Source organism: Atta cephalotes (assembly GCF_000143395.1).
Source record: "Atta cephalotes unplaced genomic scaffold scaffold00019, whole genome shotgun sequence".
Taxonomy (NCBI): Eukaryota; Metazoa; Arthropoda; class Insecta; order Hymenoptera; family Formicidae; genus Atta; species Atta cephalotes.
Window position 1 is genome coordinate 835,283 of NW_012130083.1, and position 14,299 is coordinate 849,581.

The window sequence follows — 14,299 nt, forward strand, 5'->3', positions numbered from 1 at the left end:
AGTACGGCGCCGGTAGTTGTTGCTACTGCACGCAGCGAAAACATCTCTTGCCTCTCTGTTTAAGCCACTTACTCGATAACATAGACTGGATAAATCGTGATTCTTTTAATCGAATTGAAAGAAACACGCGTTGTTCGGCAGGGGTGAGTGTGGGTGATCGAGTGCTAGCTACTTTTCGAAAAAGTGCCAAGAATTTTCCAGACGATACATGAAATTGCGAATGTAAGTGCATTTCCGTCGGCAGATTGTATCTACCGGCTATACATTCGAGGACGTTATACGTTGGATTTAAGTTCAATAAGTAGCCTAAGCAATCTTTTCAATTATGTAAGTCCTATGTGCTCTATTAGAGCGAGATGAGCTTTTTGTTGGTATTCGAATGAATTCGAACTTATCTTTTTTTTTGAGTAATAGTAGTAAATGGAAAATAATGATTTTTGTTTCAAGATTAGTATAAATAAATAATGGACCGATATTATTTTCCCAAGTCATATTTTTGTACAATTATATTTATTAAAATTCATTAATGCATTGATTATTATAATTTATTAATTGCAAATTATTAATCGGTAATAATTATTATTAGTTATTAAAAAATATAACTTTGTGATATTTGTTTAAAAAAACATATCTCTTCTCTATATATTATACGCGAGACGAGAAAAATTTGATAAGTCATCGCAAATTAATAGCTGATAATAAATGTCAATTTGTGACGTTTTCATCAGATAATAAATTCTACCGTAGCAGAAATAATATTGAAAATGGTATTGTATAAATTAATTAAAAGATAAAACTGTCGTTTTAATCGATGTTAATTTTCGAGCGACTTTTCTTGACGCGAATGAATTAGACTCATTAAAAGTGTTTTTTAATGTGAGTTATGCAAAATATTTTTATTAGAGTCATTTAGTTCATTTTCTCTTCTCTATTTGCTTTTACTTTCAAGATAGTAAAACATGACCTTCGAACGGTGATATCATTCGTTGGAGAAAAAAATCATTTCATCTCCCATTACTTGCAAGCATTGATGCAGGCCAACGATTTCAATGCTTCAATAGAATGATTTTAATTAAGTTTTCAATTATGAAAGCTTTATTACTTGGGAATCAAATTGAGAGATTTTGCCTGGAAAAAAATTTTAATGAATAGACTTTTTAGTTATAATAAGTTATATTATATAAGTTGCATTATTACATTTTTATTATCCTTGAATTTATTATATTTATTATGTTTATTACGTCTATCAAATATCTTAAATGTACTTATTATTTATTATTTACTATTTATTTTGTATATATTCATATTTTTTAAATATTTATTTATATTTCAGTTTTTAGAAAAATTGATTTCCACAAAAATCAGTTCTAGAGCACGTTTCGAGGTAGCTTTCGCTTTAATTGCGATAACCCTTAATTATCATCGCGAGCGAAGCTTGGCGAGGATTTGCAATCGAATCGAGCACAATGCACGAAAAGCCCATAATTAGCTGACCATTGAATGCGCAAGTGATTGCATAAATGTTCGCATTTTAAATTTGCGCGTTTACTGGAAAGATCTCGACAAGATAAACATGATAAATCTCAGTAAACAGCAGTTTACCCTAATATCATCTTGTTTGAAAAGTAGTTGAAAAGTCTCAACGCCTTTTTTCTTTTTTTATTAAATTTAATTTATATATATATATACATATAATTTACATATAATTTATATATATGTGTAAAATTGATACTTTCGAAATGCGACATTTCGTATCGACAGCTACTTATTGATTGTAAAATTTAATTACTGAGATAACATATATGTAGATCCAGCAGGTTGACGAATGGTGCTGGTGAAAAATCCGTCTCCGACGCGCGGTCTGAGCCCCCAACGAGAACATGGAAACAACAGCAGGTCGAGAGGACGAAGAGATGGAGGACGGGGCTCGCGAGGAAACAGTCCCGCCGAGCAAACTGGTTCTCGAGGAAGTAGTCCAGGAAAGAGTGGTGGCTCCGATACCAAAGGAAAGGGGAAAAATGTATTATTATACTCACGGGGTAACGAGTGAGTATTCTAGATGCCACTATATGTTGAGAGGAATGAACGAGTCGCGAATCGATCTAAACTGCTTTGTGTCTGAGTTTTATAGGTGGTATTTCCGTTATCTGGCACACATTTTCTTTGTTCGTAAATATTATCATTCATTGAAATTCCCATTTAAGCCTGGTGTCTTAATTATAAAATCGCACGTTAATAAATTATTATTTATTTTATTTTTTTTACTACATTTATTTTCTTACATGCATACTTTCTTATTTACACACGAAAAAAAAAACTGTTTTGAAACATTTATATTTAGATAGATAAAATTGAAAATAATTTTGTTGGATTATCAGAATAATTATGTAAAAAGCTCAAGTTGGTTGCGAAAATGTTAAAATTTTTTGCTTAAATATCCTATATAATTATTTTGATAGTCTTACAAAATTATTTTCTGATTTGTACATATCTAAATTTTTAGTCAGCAAAATCATTCATTCCATGCATTTATATTTATCTTTGTGAAAATAACGTCTAATAACATGAGCAAAATACTGCCAAAGTTATCGTAAACTGTAAAAAATGCAAATATAAATAATAATGGTTTATTAAATTTTCTTCCGAGATAGATCTCATTTTAGTCTGCAAGTGGTAATTCTTTATATCAGAAAATGATTATAATTATAATTATCGAAAGATTTATTCGAATGATAAACTTATAAGTAATACCATCATCAAGTCGTGATAAGAAATAATAATTGTGCGTCTGTGCAATATCTTTGATAAAATATATCACATTTTCCTGCTTAATAATAGACATGAAGAACAATATATCATTGAACTCCAGGAACAAAATTATTGTGAATTTGCTTGGCCGAAAAATATATGAAACCGAAATAAGTAAAGCATTAATAGCAAAGACATTGTCGAAAAAGAAGATTAATATGACAACAGGCAAACGAATAAAAAATTGACAATTTATTTTGTATTTTGTCTTTATGAATAAATTAGAAAATTATAATAAGTTTTTGTTATTTTTTTATATTCACGTTTAATCCGAAAATTATATTACATATGTTTTAATATATCAATTTCATTTCAACAAATTCAAATAATCAATATAAATCTTTGTAAACTTGCAACAAAAAATATTGCAAATTCTTTCATAAAATAATGTGATATGTATTTTATTTTGTATTAAAACGTACGTAATGATACTTGCAAGTTTTCGCATAAATTTTTTATAAATTTTCTTGACAATGAAACGGAATAATTTATGTTGGACGTATTAATTTATGTTGGAAAGGATAAATGCTTGATGAAAAACCGCTTCGACAATTGATCGTTACGTGACAAGTTGAAATGACATATTACATTCGCGCAAATACGTGATTCGATTATCGAACCGTTATAAGTTTTATCGTTTTAATTTGTCACGATAATATCAGAATGATTATGTTACATGCAAAATTAATAAGTAAGCATGGAAATCGACGTAGATTTTATGCAAAAATATGTTAGCTGAAATTGATAGTTTTTAATCAATGTTTAATATTTCATGATCAAGTGGCACTTGCGTTAAATAATTGCTACATTTTTACTACTTATATAAGAGAAACCGATAGATAAAAATAATAACGCAAAATACGTCATAAAATATATTATGTATATTCCACTTAAGCTTAAAAAGAGTTTAAGATAAAATAAAAATTACACAAGTAGTAATAATAATATTATAAAATTTTAATTATATAATTAATTATATAATAATTATATAATTTCATTATAAAATTGCAATTAGAGATATAATTGAAAAGTAGCTATAAAAATGTAAATAATAAATAATATGAAAAGTTCAAATCTTTTTTGAATGATATTAATAATTAAAGTAAACTACAATATTAATAATAATAATAATAATAGTTCTATTGAGAGTATGAATGACAATATAAAATAACAAAGAAGTGGAAATAGTGACTATATATGTTACAAATAATAGGTACTCGAGCATGCAAAGGTAAGGCTGAAGCTGAGTGGCTGATATAATGCCTTATCTGATTATTAGTACATAAGTATATATTAACATGATGATTTGTATATTAATAAACTATGTAGCGCTTCACAACATAGTGTTTGTAATATATAATTTAATGTATTATTTTTCACGCTTATTTGTAGTTGACTTTCGAGATTATACGGTTTCGCACAATTTCTCTATCGATTCGTGGTTCTGCAAGTAAGAAAATTGGTCGACACGATAGATTTTCCTAGCTGGAAATCGTTCGGAAGATCTGGGACAAAGATGACACACGATGCGACTATCAAGAGGGACAGTAACTCGCGCGCGTTTGCCACTTTTATTCGATTTTACATAGAACACTTGTGTAAACTCCATTACGATTCGCCCATCGATACTAAGAATTCACACACGCATGGGCATTTCCACGCTTCCGGAATATCATACTTTGACATTGATTATCGATTATGGGAACATTACTGTTTTTCTCTCAGTCTCGTATAATTAATTTTTACATTGTTATGAAATAACAGTACATATACATTATTTTATTATATAAAATATTTTATTATATAAAATATATATCAAAATATATTATAATGTATATTAAACTATTTTTGGGACATTAAATTATTTGTTTAATTCAATTATAATTTGAATTAATCTCTCGCGTAATTTAATTTAATGCCTTTTTAAAAAATGTTTAACATACCATAAGTATTATAATTATATTTTAATAATAACGATACTAAATTATTTTAATTGAATAAATGCTAAAGTATTAGATCACAATCAACGTAATACTACAAATGCTTTAATTCTTTGATTAATCAATCAAGTGTTTCGAAACATTTGTAGTGAGACTTTGATCGCACCCAAAATTGAGTAATTTAATTTCTCAATTTTCCGAATAGACGATATGACAAACATATATCACGCAAATCGCATACTAATAAATATTTTATGAAATATCATTCACTGTCAGTGTATGTGAGTGACGATCTATCACGCTAATGTTTTCTTTACAGTCCTGAATTTGCAATCGGCACGCGGCTGTATTTGAATAACAATTGCGCATTTCATTTCAAACCTACTTTCGCCGTGACCATGAAAGCTCATCTCTCTGCCATTTAAACGCAACCGCGAATTTGTATATATAAATTTGTGTACGTAAAATGAAATAATTTACATTAAACGTTAAATTAGAACGTTGAAAATGCTTACAATAAATCATCTGAACTTGCGTTCTCTGCGTATCTTTTCAAATCTTGACACATCCCTTTGAGAGACATTTTCGAGCGTTCTATTTCCAATTATTCGCGTTGTATACGAAAAAAAAAAAAACGAGACTGGCGATAATATCGAAATAATTACACACGAATGTACACAGGGTGGTCATTGTGATATCGACTAAGATTATGAGAGGTCGCACGGCAAGGTCCCGCAATCGATAAACGACGTCGAACTGTATTGTAAATGTGCGTCCATTGTATCGATCATTCATATGTGTGTATGATTATAATATATACTGAGGAAGATACCAACGAGGGCGACATGAGTTTCTTTTTCTAGTGAACCGAGCGATTTTTGCGGTCGTCAAGACTTATAGAAATCGTTCAAACACTTCCAACGTACGCGACCGTATTCACATGTGACACGACAATTACTTGTAAAACAACAAGCACCAAGTTACCTCGCATGTGAGTCGCGTATGTGTACATACAAAGAGAAATACTACTCTGAATTCATATAATCCCTTAGACCATCACGAAAGATCGTTTAAAGCGAATCAATTGAATTAAGAAGAAGATATAATTGGTACCTGCTATCACACTCTCTAAAACTTTAAGAATGAATCTCACTCTTAAAGATTGAAAATTGAGCCACTCTTTTTTAAGATTGATTCAATTTTCGCTCTTTTAAAGTAAGATTCTATTCCAAAGAATTTAAAGGATACATGAAACATAGAAGCTTATATTCAGAACGTACTTTTATCAATAAATAAACGCGCGAACTTTATGTCTAAAGTTCTATAGTATACGTGAGTTATATATGCTAAATACGCTCTAATAAAAATACGTTCTAAATACGGGCCTGAACGTTTTAATTTTTACATAATTATTTTCAGATAACTAATTATACGTCGTAGATGCAGCTATACAAGTAATAAGAAAACTTTTGCTATATCTAAAACTTTAGCTAGATACAATAATTTTTGTTTAGACCATCAAAATAATTATGTATGACACTCAAACTTGTTGTTATAGCAATAATTTATTTTCAGATCTGTATCTGACTAAATTTTTAGATACTTCAGCACTAATTCTTACGTATATAAATATGGAGAGAGAAAGGAAATGAAAAATGTTCTTTTAATCGACTCGATGTTCTATGTACATAAAAGCGAAGATCTTTAATTAAAAGCAAGTTTTATATAGGAAAATTTTTAATTACATGGAGTTTAAATAGCAACGCAACTTTGTATTCAAAGATAATTGCCTTTAATAATGAAATTATTTTAATGATGAAATGTTATCCTTTTTTTATAAATTGCAATAGGAATAAATATTTATTTATCGAATAGATAAAATCAAGAATGAGTCGTCCTTGTAGATGTCTTTTCTGATATTAATCATACACGTGGCCGATGTACGCACTTTTATAATATATAGTTCAATGTCGCTTACCGACTGTAAGGAAAGAAAGAGGAGGAAATCTTTTTTCAATAATTCTGAATAATTTTTGTTTTCCGCGCGCGGGGGGGTCATTGTACTAATTTGTTATCACGGCAAATGTAAACCGCATTGTCTTTCGAAGATTGTAATCATCAAAGCAACATTTCGTGTCCAGCTATTCGATATTCGTCCATTCGAGGAAATAGTTTCAGCGTGAAATGACGCAAATACATTGAGTACGAGATTTACAAGATATTTCGTATTCCGTAACGAGAACTTCACAAGAATCGCCGTTTGCGACGTGTAATCAATCGGACGATCTGATATTTACCAACATCGTTGTTTTAAATCATTGAGGAAGGTCTCTCGGAATGCCGCGGCGTTCCAGATGAAAAAGAAATCGCGCCTGGATAATGCGGCCAAACACGCGATAGAATCGCGACTCGATACGGTTCGATTGGTGTCTTATGAATTATAAGGGATGACCGCCCGATTAGAGGTCAATCGAACGATTGACTGAACATTTCCGTATCGGACATTTACAATTGCGCATTCATGGAACGTCGTTAATTTACGGAATTAGATCAGTGGTCATGATGTTTAATAATATAAATGGTAGCTATGCACGTGATGATAATAACCGCAGCTGTGCTTGACGTCTTACATTTTTTCTGTACATTTTTTAACATAAAAGAATGTCCATGAAGAGATCTTTAACTACAGCGATTTTTATATAGGAAGATTTTTAATTATATAGAGCTTAAATGACAATACAACCTAATTCTGTATTCAAAGATGATTGCTTTTAATAACAATGAATAATATTACTCACTCTTTTAAAAGATAATAAATAATCATTTATCGGGTAGATACAGATAAAAATTTTTAATTACTTTCATTTCTGCTTTCCAAACATTTTATAGATAAATATTATATTTATATGCAAAACGACGAAATTTATTAATATTAAAGTATTGTTCTTTAAAAATTGAATTTATTTCATTAATACATATTAATAATAGATCTCAAAGATAATGTTATTACATCCTTTCAGGACTGGCAGCATTGAAAGATTAATAGACGGCGATAAGCGGATAATTGCAACGAAGCATCTACTTCCAGAAAATAATATAAATGTCGTCGTCAGGTATTTAATTCGATTCATATCGGTTGATTTAAAGTTGACTTAAAGGTATTATTATCTATGTTATTTTCTCTTTTTCTTATAGGATTCGTCCGCTCAGTAATAAAGAAATTAAATCCGGTGAAGAAATGGCCGTGCAGTTTCCTGGCGATGGACAGATATATGTAAGTGTAAAAATTGTATTGTCCATAAAATGATTTTCACATAGCATAAACCTTTAAGAAACATCTCAAAGACATTTAGAAATGTCCTCTTACATCTTAAAGATGTTTAACGAATGTCTTACTTTGAATAAAGAATGCTATGTGGAAGGGTCTGTTCTTTCGTTTTGTTTGATTTACATCTTTCGATTTCTGAAGTCAAGTCAAGTTTTGCCTACATTTTTCTATCATTAACGCGACGTTTTCAATAGTCAAGTTAAACAGAACAATACGTCAATACGTCTTTTATCTTGCAGTGCGACGCGGTTACGAGCAGCGGTGACAAAAAGCCGAAGATATTCTCATACAATGTCGTTTTCGAGCCAAATGCTACGCAGGAGGATATCCTGCAGTACTCCGGTATTAAGAATCTCATCGAAATGGCGGTGGAAGGCTTTAGCTGCACCGTGTTTTGTTACGGACAGACCGGAAGTGGCAAAACGCATACCCTGACTGGGCCTCCGAGACTTGTAAGCGAAGAAAAAAAGTCACTATTTTGTTATGAATCTTTTTAAAAAATTATTTTCAATTGTCATTTTTTATTTTGTGTTTAGCAATAATGCAAATAAACAACATGACAAATTCTCATCATAACGTAGATCCCGTCCTAAATATTAATTTCCATATTTTTTGAACCCTTCGAAATGATAACGGAAAAAATCGTAAGCGAGATGCTTTTTTAATCATATCCCAACATACACACATTCGTCCACATAATGTAAAAGACAATGCGATACGTAATATGGTGACGTTAGTGATCAATATCTACATAGCTAGTCAGAAGGTTAAAGTTGATTGTCTTTCGTAGATAAGATAATGCGTTCAAGTTACATGTAACGTCTCTTCTTGCAACTAAACGTGAAATTTCGATAGGTCATATCTAAATAAAAAGCAACACTTTCAAATGATCAATAAAAAGTATGTTTGAAGAATAAATAGAGAATCGTATGTGAAAAAAAATTTCTTGCTGAAATATATATTTCATAATTATTTCTTGCGTAAAAAAATATAGAAGAAAAATATAAATAGAAAATTCGAAACATATAAAAAAAAAAAAGAAACAGAGAAAGCTTTATTTTGTTATCCGTTTATTTGAACGTTATAAAAAATTTATATTAATAAATTAATTCATATTTATTTATAATTATTTATTTATTTATTTATTTAGTAATAATGAGAGAATGCTGTAATAATATATTTCAACGAAAATAATTTTAAATAACATAATTTAGCTAATATATTAATTATTTTAATATATTTGATGAAATTCAACTTATATTAGAATTTTTATTTATTTAAAAGTTAATTAAGATCTTAAATTTATACATTAAATTATGCTGTGAAATTAAATTAATTCACTTTTATATTGTATCTTTTGTGTTTATAAAGTTAAATTAATCATTTTTTATAATAGTTCGACAAAATGGATCCGTATTCGGAGGATCATGGTCTGGTCTTCCGTTCTTTCGTCTACCTATTCAAAGTCCTTCAAGAACATGAAAAGTGCAATTTTGTGCTAAAGGCTTCCTTCCTGGAAATTTATAACGAGAAGGTCTGTTTTTAAACGATAACGTATCGTCTAAGTAGATAATACAATAAAATAAGCGTCTATTTTTTAATTATCATAAGAAAAGATAAACTTTTTCTTTTATTTTACACATATAAAATAAAAAAGCTATAATTATCGTCGCAAAGAGTAAATTCTGTTATAAAAATGATAGTAATATACAAATAGATGAGTATGAATAAATAAATAAATAAATAAATAAATAAATAAATAAATAAATAAATAGGTGATAGATCTCTTAAATCCCGGCACTTCGAGAAAACCTTTGGCAGTTCGATGGAGTAAAAAGACGCGCGGATTCTTTGTCGAGAATCTCTTTACGGTAGAATGTGAGGAACTGGACGATCTTTTGGCGGTTCTCGAAGAAGGTAAAACTAAAAAATAAGCATTCTCGCCGTGGAAATCATAAGATTCCATCCTGTAAATTTTCAAATTATTTTTTATTTTCTCTGGCATCATAATTAATAACACCTAAAATTATATTTTCTTCTATATATATTATATATATTATATATATAATATATATTATATATATTATATATTTATATTATATATTATATATTTTATATTTATATTATTATATATATTATAGATATTTATTGTATCTAACAGTTTTTTTTAGAATTCCATTGTGCCAAGATTTCGTTATTCTTATTCAAAAATTGGAAATCAATTGGAAATGGTGGAGTATTGTTTATAATGTTGTTTATAATAATCGTTATTTTTATAGGAATGAGAAATAGATCGATCGGTACGCACAATATGAATGAATATTCCAGCAGAAGCCATTCGATTTTGACTATAAATATAACTTCTGAGCAAGCAGTAAGTGAATACGATATTTCGAGATATTTATTCATATTTCCCTTGAGACGAAGATGAAAATACACTCAAAGATAAGCGTTGAAAACATCAGAATAACATATCGGTTTTTCTGCCGCTTATTAGCTGCTAATAAAGATTCAATTTATTTTACCACTATTTTGCGCTGTGTAATCATTCGCTTACATTAAAAATTAATAAACAATAAATATATGAATAACCAGTAGTCGTCTATCAACAAGACAAAATTAATTTTCTCCATCACCGGCCAATTTATTTTATACTGCCAATTTATTTCTCATCGCGCGAGTCGAATTAATTATTTATAACGAGGGCTAATATAAGTATCTCTCGCGTCAATAGATGGAGAACGGTGTATTTATCTCGAAACAAGGCAAAATTAATTTCGTGGACCTTGCTGGAAGCGAAATGACGAAGAAAACCCAAAGTGAGGGCAAGACCTTGGAAGAGGCAAACAATATTAACAAAAGTCTCATGGTATTAGGTAAGTTCTAGTTAATTATATCGAGCTGTGTGTAAAAAAAATTATCATTTCTTTAACTAGAAATATTTTTCGATAACCAAATTGAAAGAACGATTTTTTCTATATAACTCAACAATTGAAATAAAACTTGTTCATGTTACAACCGACGCTACCTACAACACAGGCTTGTTTTTTGTTGCTGCATTGGACTGCATTAAAACTTTCCATTTCGCTTTCATCAAACTTCAAATATATTATATAAATATATTATATATATCTATTTCATTTTACAAATGTATATTTAGTTCAGCAAAGAAGCCCTAATGAAACCTAACTATAATAAATGAAATTGCGTCACACTTCACTATCATTTTACTATAAATAGTGACAATAATTCATTTATCAGAAAATTAGATTAGATCTTGACTTTGAAATTGCAGTGCGTCTATTATTTAGAATAGTTGAAGTAATCGATAGCTAGACTATTAAATTACTGACATGTGAAAAGACGTGTCTTCCATATATGGAAAATAATCGATAAACTTTCGCGATAACGGTCGTGAAACAAAATAATAAGAAGTTTTTCGCAAAAACTCTTCCCGAGTAGTACATTTCATAAAATCATCCGAAGAAAGCACGATACTTTTTATTTATAATTTTGGCAGGTTTCTAGCTTTCTAAATTTGAATTTCTCTCGCAGAAGGACTGTCACTTACATATTTTTCACAGGATATTGCATTGCTTCCTTGAGCGATGGAAAACGAAAAAGTGGTCATATTCCTTATCGGGATAGTAAATTGACAAAACTTTTGGCTGACAGTCTTGCTGGAAATGGCGTCACGTTAATGGTGAGTTGATTAAGTGGATTTTCATAGCAAATTGATTCACGATTGATAACGATGTTTCCCCAAAAACTTTATTAGTATTATTTACGCGAAATCTATTCTAATAATTCTAATAATCTCTATACCATCGAGGATTAGAGTTAATTCAGAGTACAAGAACTGATCAACCAGAATCGAGCATTCTTTCTCTTTCATTCGACTGTAAGAGGAGAATATTTGACTGTGACTAGTCAATTCCCATACTCCGACTTAACTTTAACTCTCGGTGAAAACTTAGTCATAGATGTAAATTCTAATTCACTCAGTTTTTATAATTGTAACTTTAACAGTATCGATAATTACATATTTAGGTTGCCTGCGTTTCACCGGCTCGTTCGAATGCCAACGAAACATTAAACACCTTGAGATATGCTGCGAGAGCCAAGAAGATCTCCACGAAGCCTATTATAGTGATGGTAAGATCATTTTTTTCGAGTGAATTTTAGAAGGGATTTTTAAATGTGACATTCTTTACAGGATCCACGTGAAGCTCTTATTCTTAGTTTGAAGCGTGAAGTGGGAGCTCTTCAGACCGAAAACGATCATTTAAGGATGACTCTTCATCTCAGTAACGAAGCTCAAAATATGCATCGCAGTGAATCGAAAAGTATTATTAGCATATAATTAGCTTGTTATCCATTTCTTATCGGTAATATCATGATAATAAACATATAATCTGTCTATATAGTTACGATAAATGCGAGAAATAATTCAAACTATTAACGTAATTTTAAAATAAGAGTAAAAAAAATTAGTATAGGAATTTGTTTTGCTAATTATGTGTTAAATCTTCTACGTATATCACAACTTTTTCAAAAAAAATCCTAATCACTAATAAAAAATAAAGAATTAATGGTTCGATAAGTGCAATAAATAACAGAACAATATACACAAAAATATTTTTTAATAATCTCATGTTAAAATAATAATGATAAATCGATTAAACCAATTGCTACTTTCAAAAGTTAAGATTTAATTTTGCAGAATAATAACTCGTTGACAATTCCTGTATTTCTTTCTTTCTATTATTCTCATCAATCGTTTGCAGGCGAAAGACTGATACCCGTGACACCGCCACCAGTGGATCTTGAGAAATTAGCCGAGATGGAGAGTTCGGAACTGAGCCAATTGATCCAAGCATACATCACTGAAAACGAGGCACTACGACGAGAGAATGCGGAGCTCTATGCCACGCGGGACCAAGTGATACGGGATCAGGAACTCGTTTGCCGGGAAAACGAGAGGCTGCTCAAGAAACTTGAGGACGTAAACTTGTAAGTCAGCTGAATAATATTTCCAATGCGAGCGTTCAAAGCTAAATATTCGAAACATATGTTATTATTAATGCTTGCAGACAAATATTCGAAACGCCTATATTATTTTTGTTGGCTTTTTATGTCATATTTATATTTAAATCGAATCTTTTAAAAATATTCTGTATAACTTCAATATTAAATCTGCTTTTTTCGAAAGATTTATATTTCAAGAAATTTAAGAGAATCACGCAAATTATCCTGCGTATTTCATGTATAAAATATTTTATGAAATTAATGATTAAGATAGTTCTAAATTTTCTCTATCTAAATTCATAATAATGCGATTCGGCTCTCCCAGGTCTTTTTTTTAGACTTAACGTTTTGCATTTGGCAAATCTGTATGATAGATATTTTATGATATTTTACAGAGTTTGCTGCCGATCACCCATAATACCAGCGAGACCTTCGTATTCGGCAGAATTATTTTTGAATGAAAACAATGAAGATATACCTGGTGCGACTAACGTTTGGACAAATCCGAATGTTGCTCCCAGTCCGGTGTATTCCTTCTCAAAGGTACGATCAAAGTTGAAAATAAATTGTATTTGATAAATTGTATTTGATGAAGGAATGAAGTCACACTAATTGTAAGAGAAACATTTTTTATATATTTGTGTATAAAAAAATTTTGTATCTAAATTTAGGTAGATCTGAAAATAATTTTGTTAAATCATCAATAATTATACAGGAAACTCAAACATGATGCAAAAGTTTTAATATTCTAGCAAGTAGTTTGAACATATAATTATTTTAATAGATAAATAAAATTACTTTTAAATTTGTACCTAGCTTAATTTTTAGATTTTGTTTCAGCAAAATCATTTTTTCCATAAGACTATAATTACATGGTACTACAATTATGATTGTTATAGTTATTACTTAAATATAATTATTATTATCTACTATTATAGTATCTACAATTATGATATACAAATGATATACAAATGATGAATATAAAAAACTTTTTTTTAAATACCTATATTTTTAAATATAATATTGTAAATAATATGTGAGACTAGAGAGAGAGAGAGAGAGAGAGAGAGAGAGAGAGAGAGAGAGAGAGAGAGAGAGTAGTAGTAGTAAGTTAAGTTAATTAGTATATATATAGTTATTAAGTAATTAATATATATATATATATATATATATATATTATTATTAGTATATATAT

General features: G+C 29.6%; 1 protein-coding gene across 1 annotated transcript in view; it reads left to right on the forward strand.

Moving 5' to 3' along the window:
• The first annotated feature begins 1,825 nt into the window (after window positions 1-1,825).
• Window positions 1,826-14,299, forward strand: part of LOC105618965 (kinesin-like protein KIF12) — a 14,456-nt gene continuing 1,982 nt past the window's right edge. Inside the window, exons 1-13 of the mRNA XM_012200495.1 lie at window positions 1,826-2,046; window positions 7,769-7,861; window positions 7,944-8,022; window positions 8,316-8,528; window positions 9,473-9,610; window positions 9,852-9,993; window positions 10,356-10,450; window positions 10,811-10,952; window positions 11,661-11,779; window positions 12,127-12,231; window positions 12,293-12,422; window positions 12,864-13,089; window positions 13,500-13,647. Coding sequence (XP_012055885.1) covers window positions 1,826-2,046; window positions 7,769-7,861; window positions 7,944-8,022; window positions 8,316-8,528; window positions 9,473-9,610; window positions 9,852-9,993; window positions 10,356-10,450; window positions 10,811-10,952; window positions 11,661-11,779; window positions 12,127-12,231; window positions 12,293-12,422; window positions 12,864-13,089; window positions 13,500-13,647 — 1,851 coding nt within the window. The remainder of the gene's footprint in view (window positions 2,047-7,768; window positions 7,862-7,943; window positions 8,023-8,315; window positions 8,529-9,472; window positions 9,611-9,851; window positions 9,994-10,355; window positions 10,451-10,810; window positions 10,953-11,660; window positions 11,780-12,126; window positions 12,232-12,292; window positions 12,423-12,863; window positions 13,090-13,499; window positions 13,648-14,299) is intronic.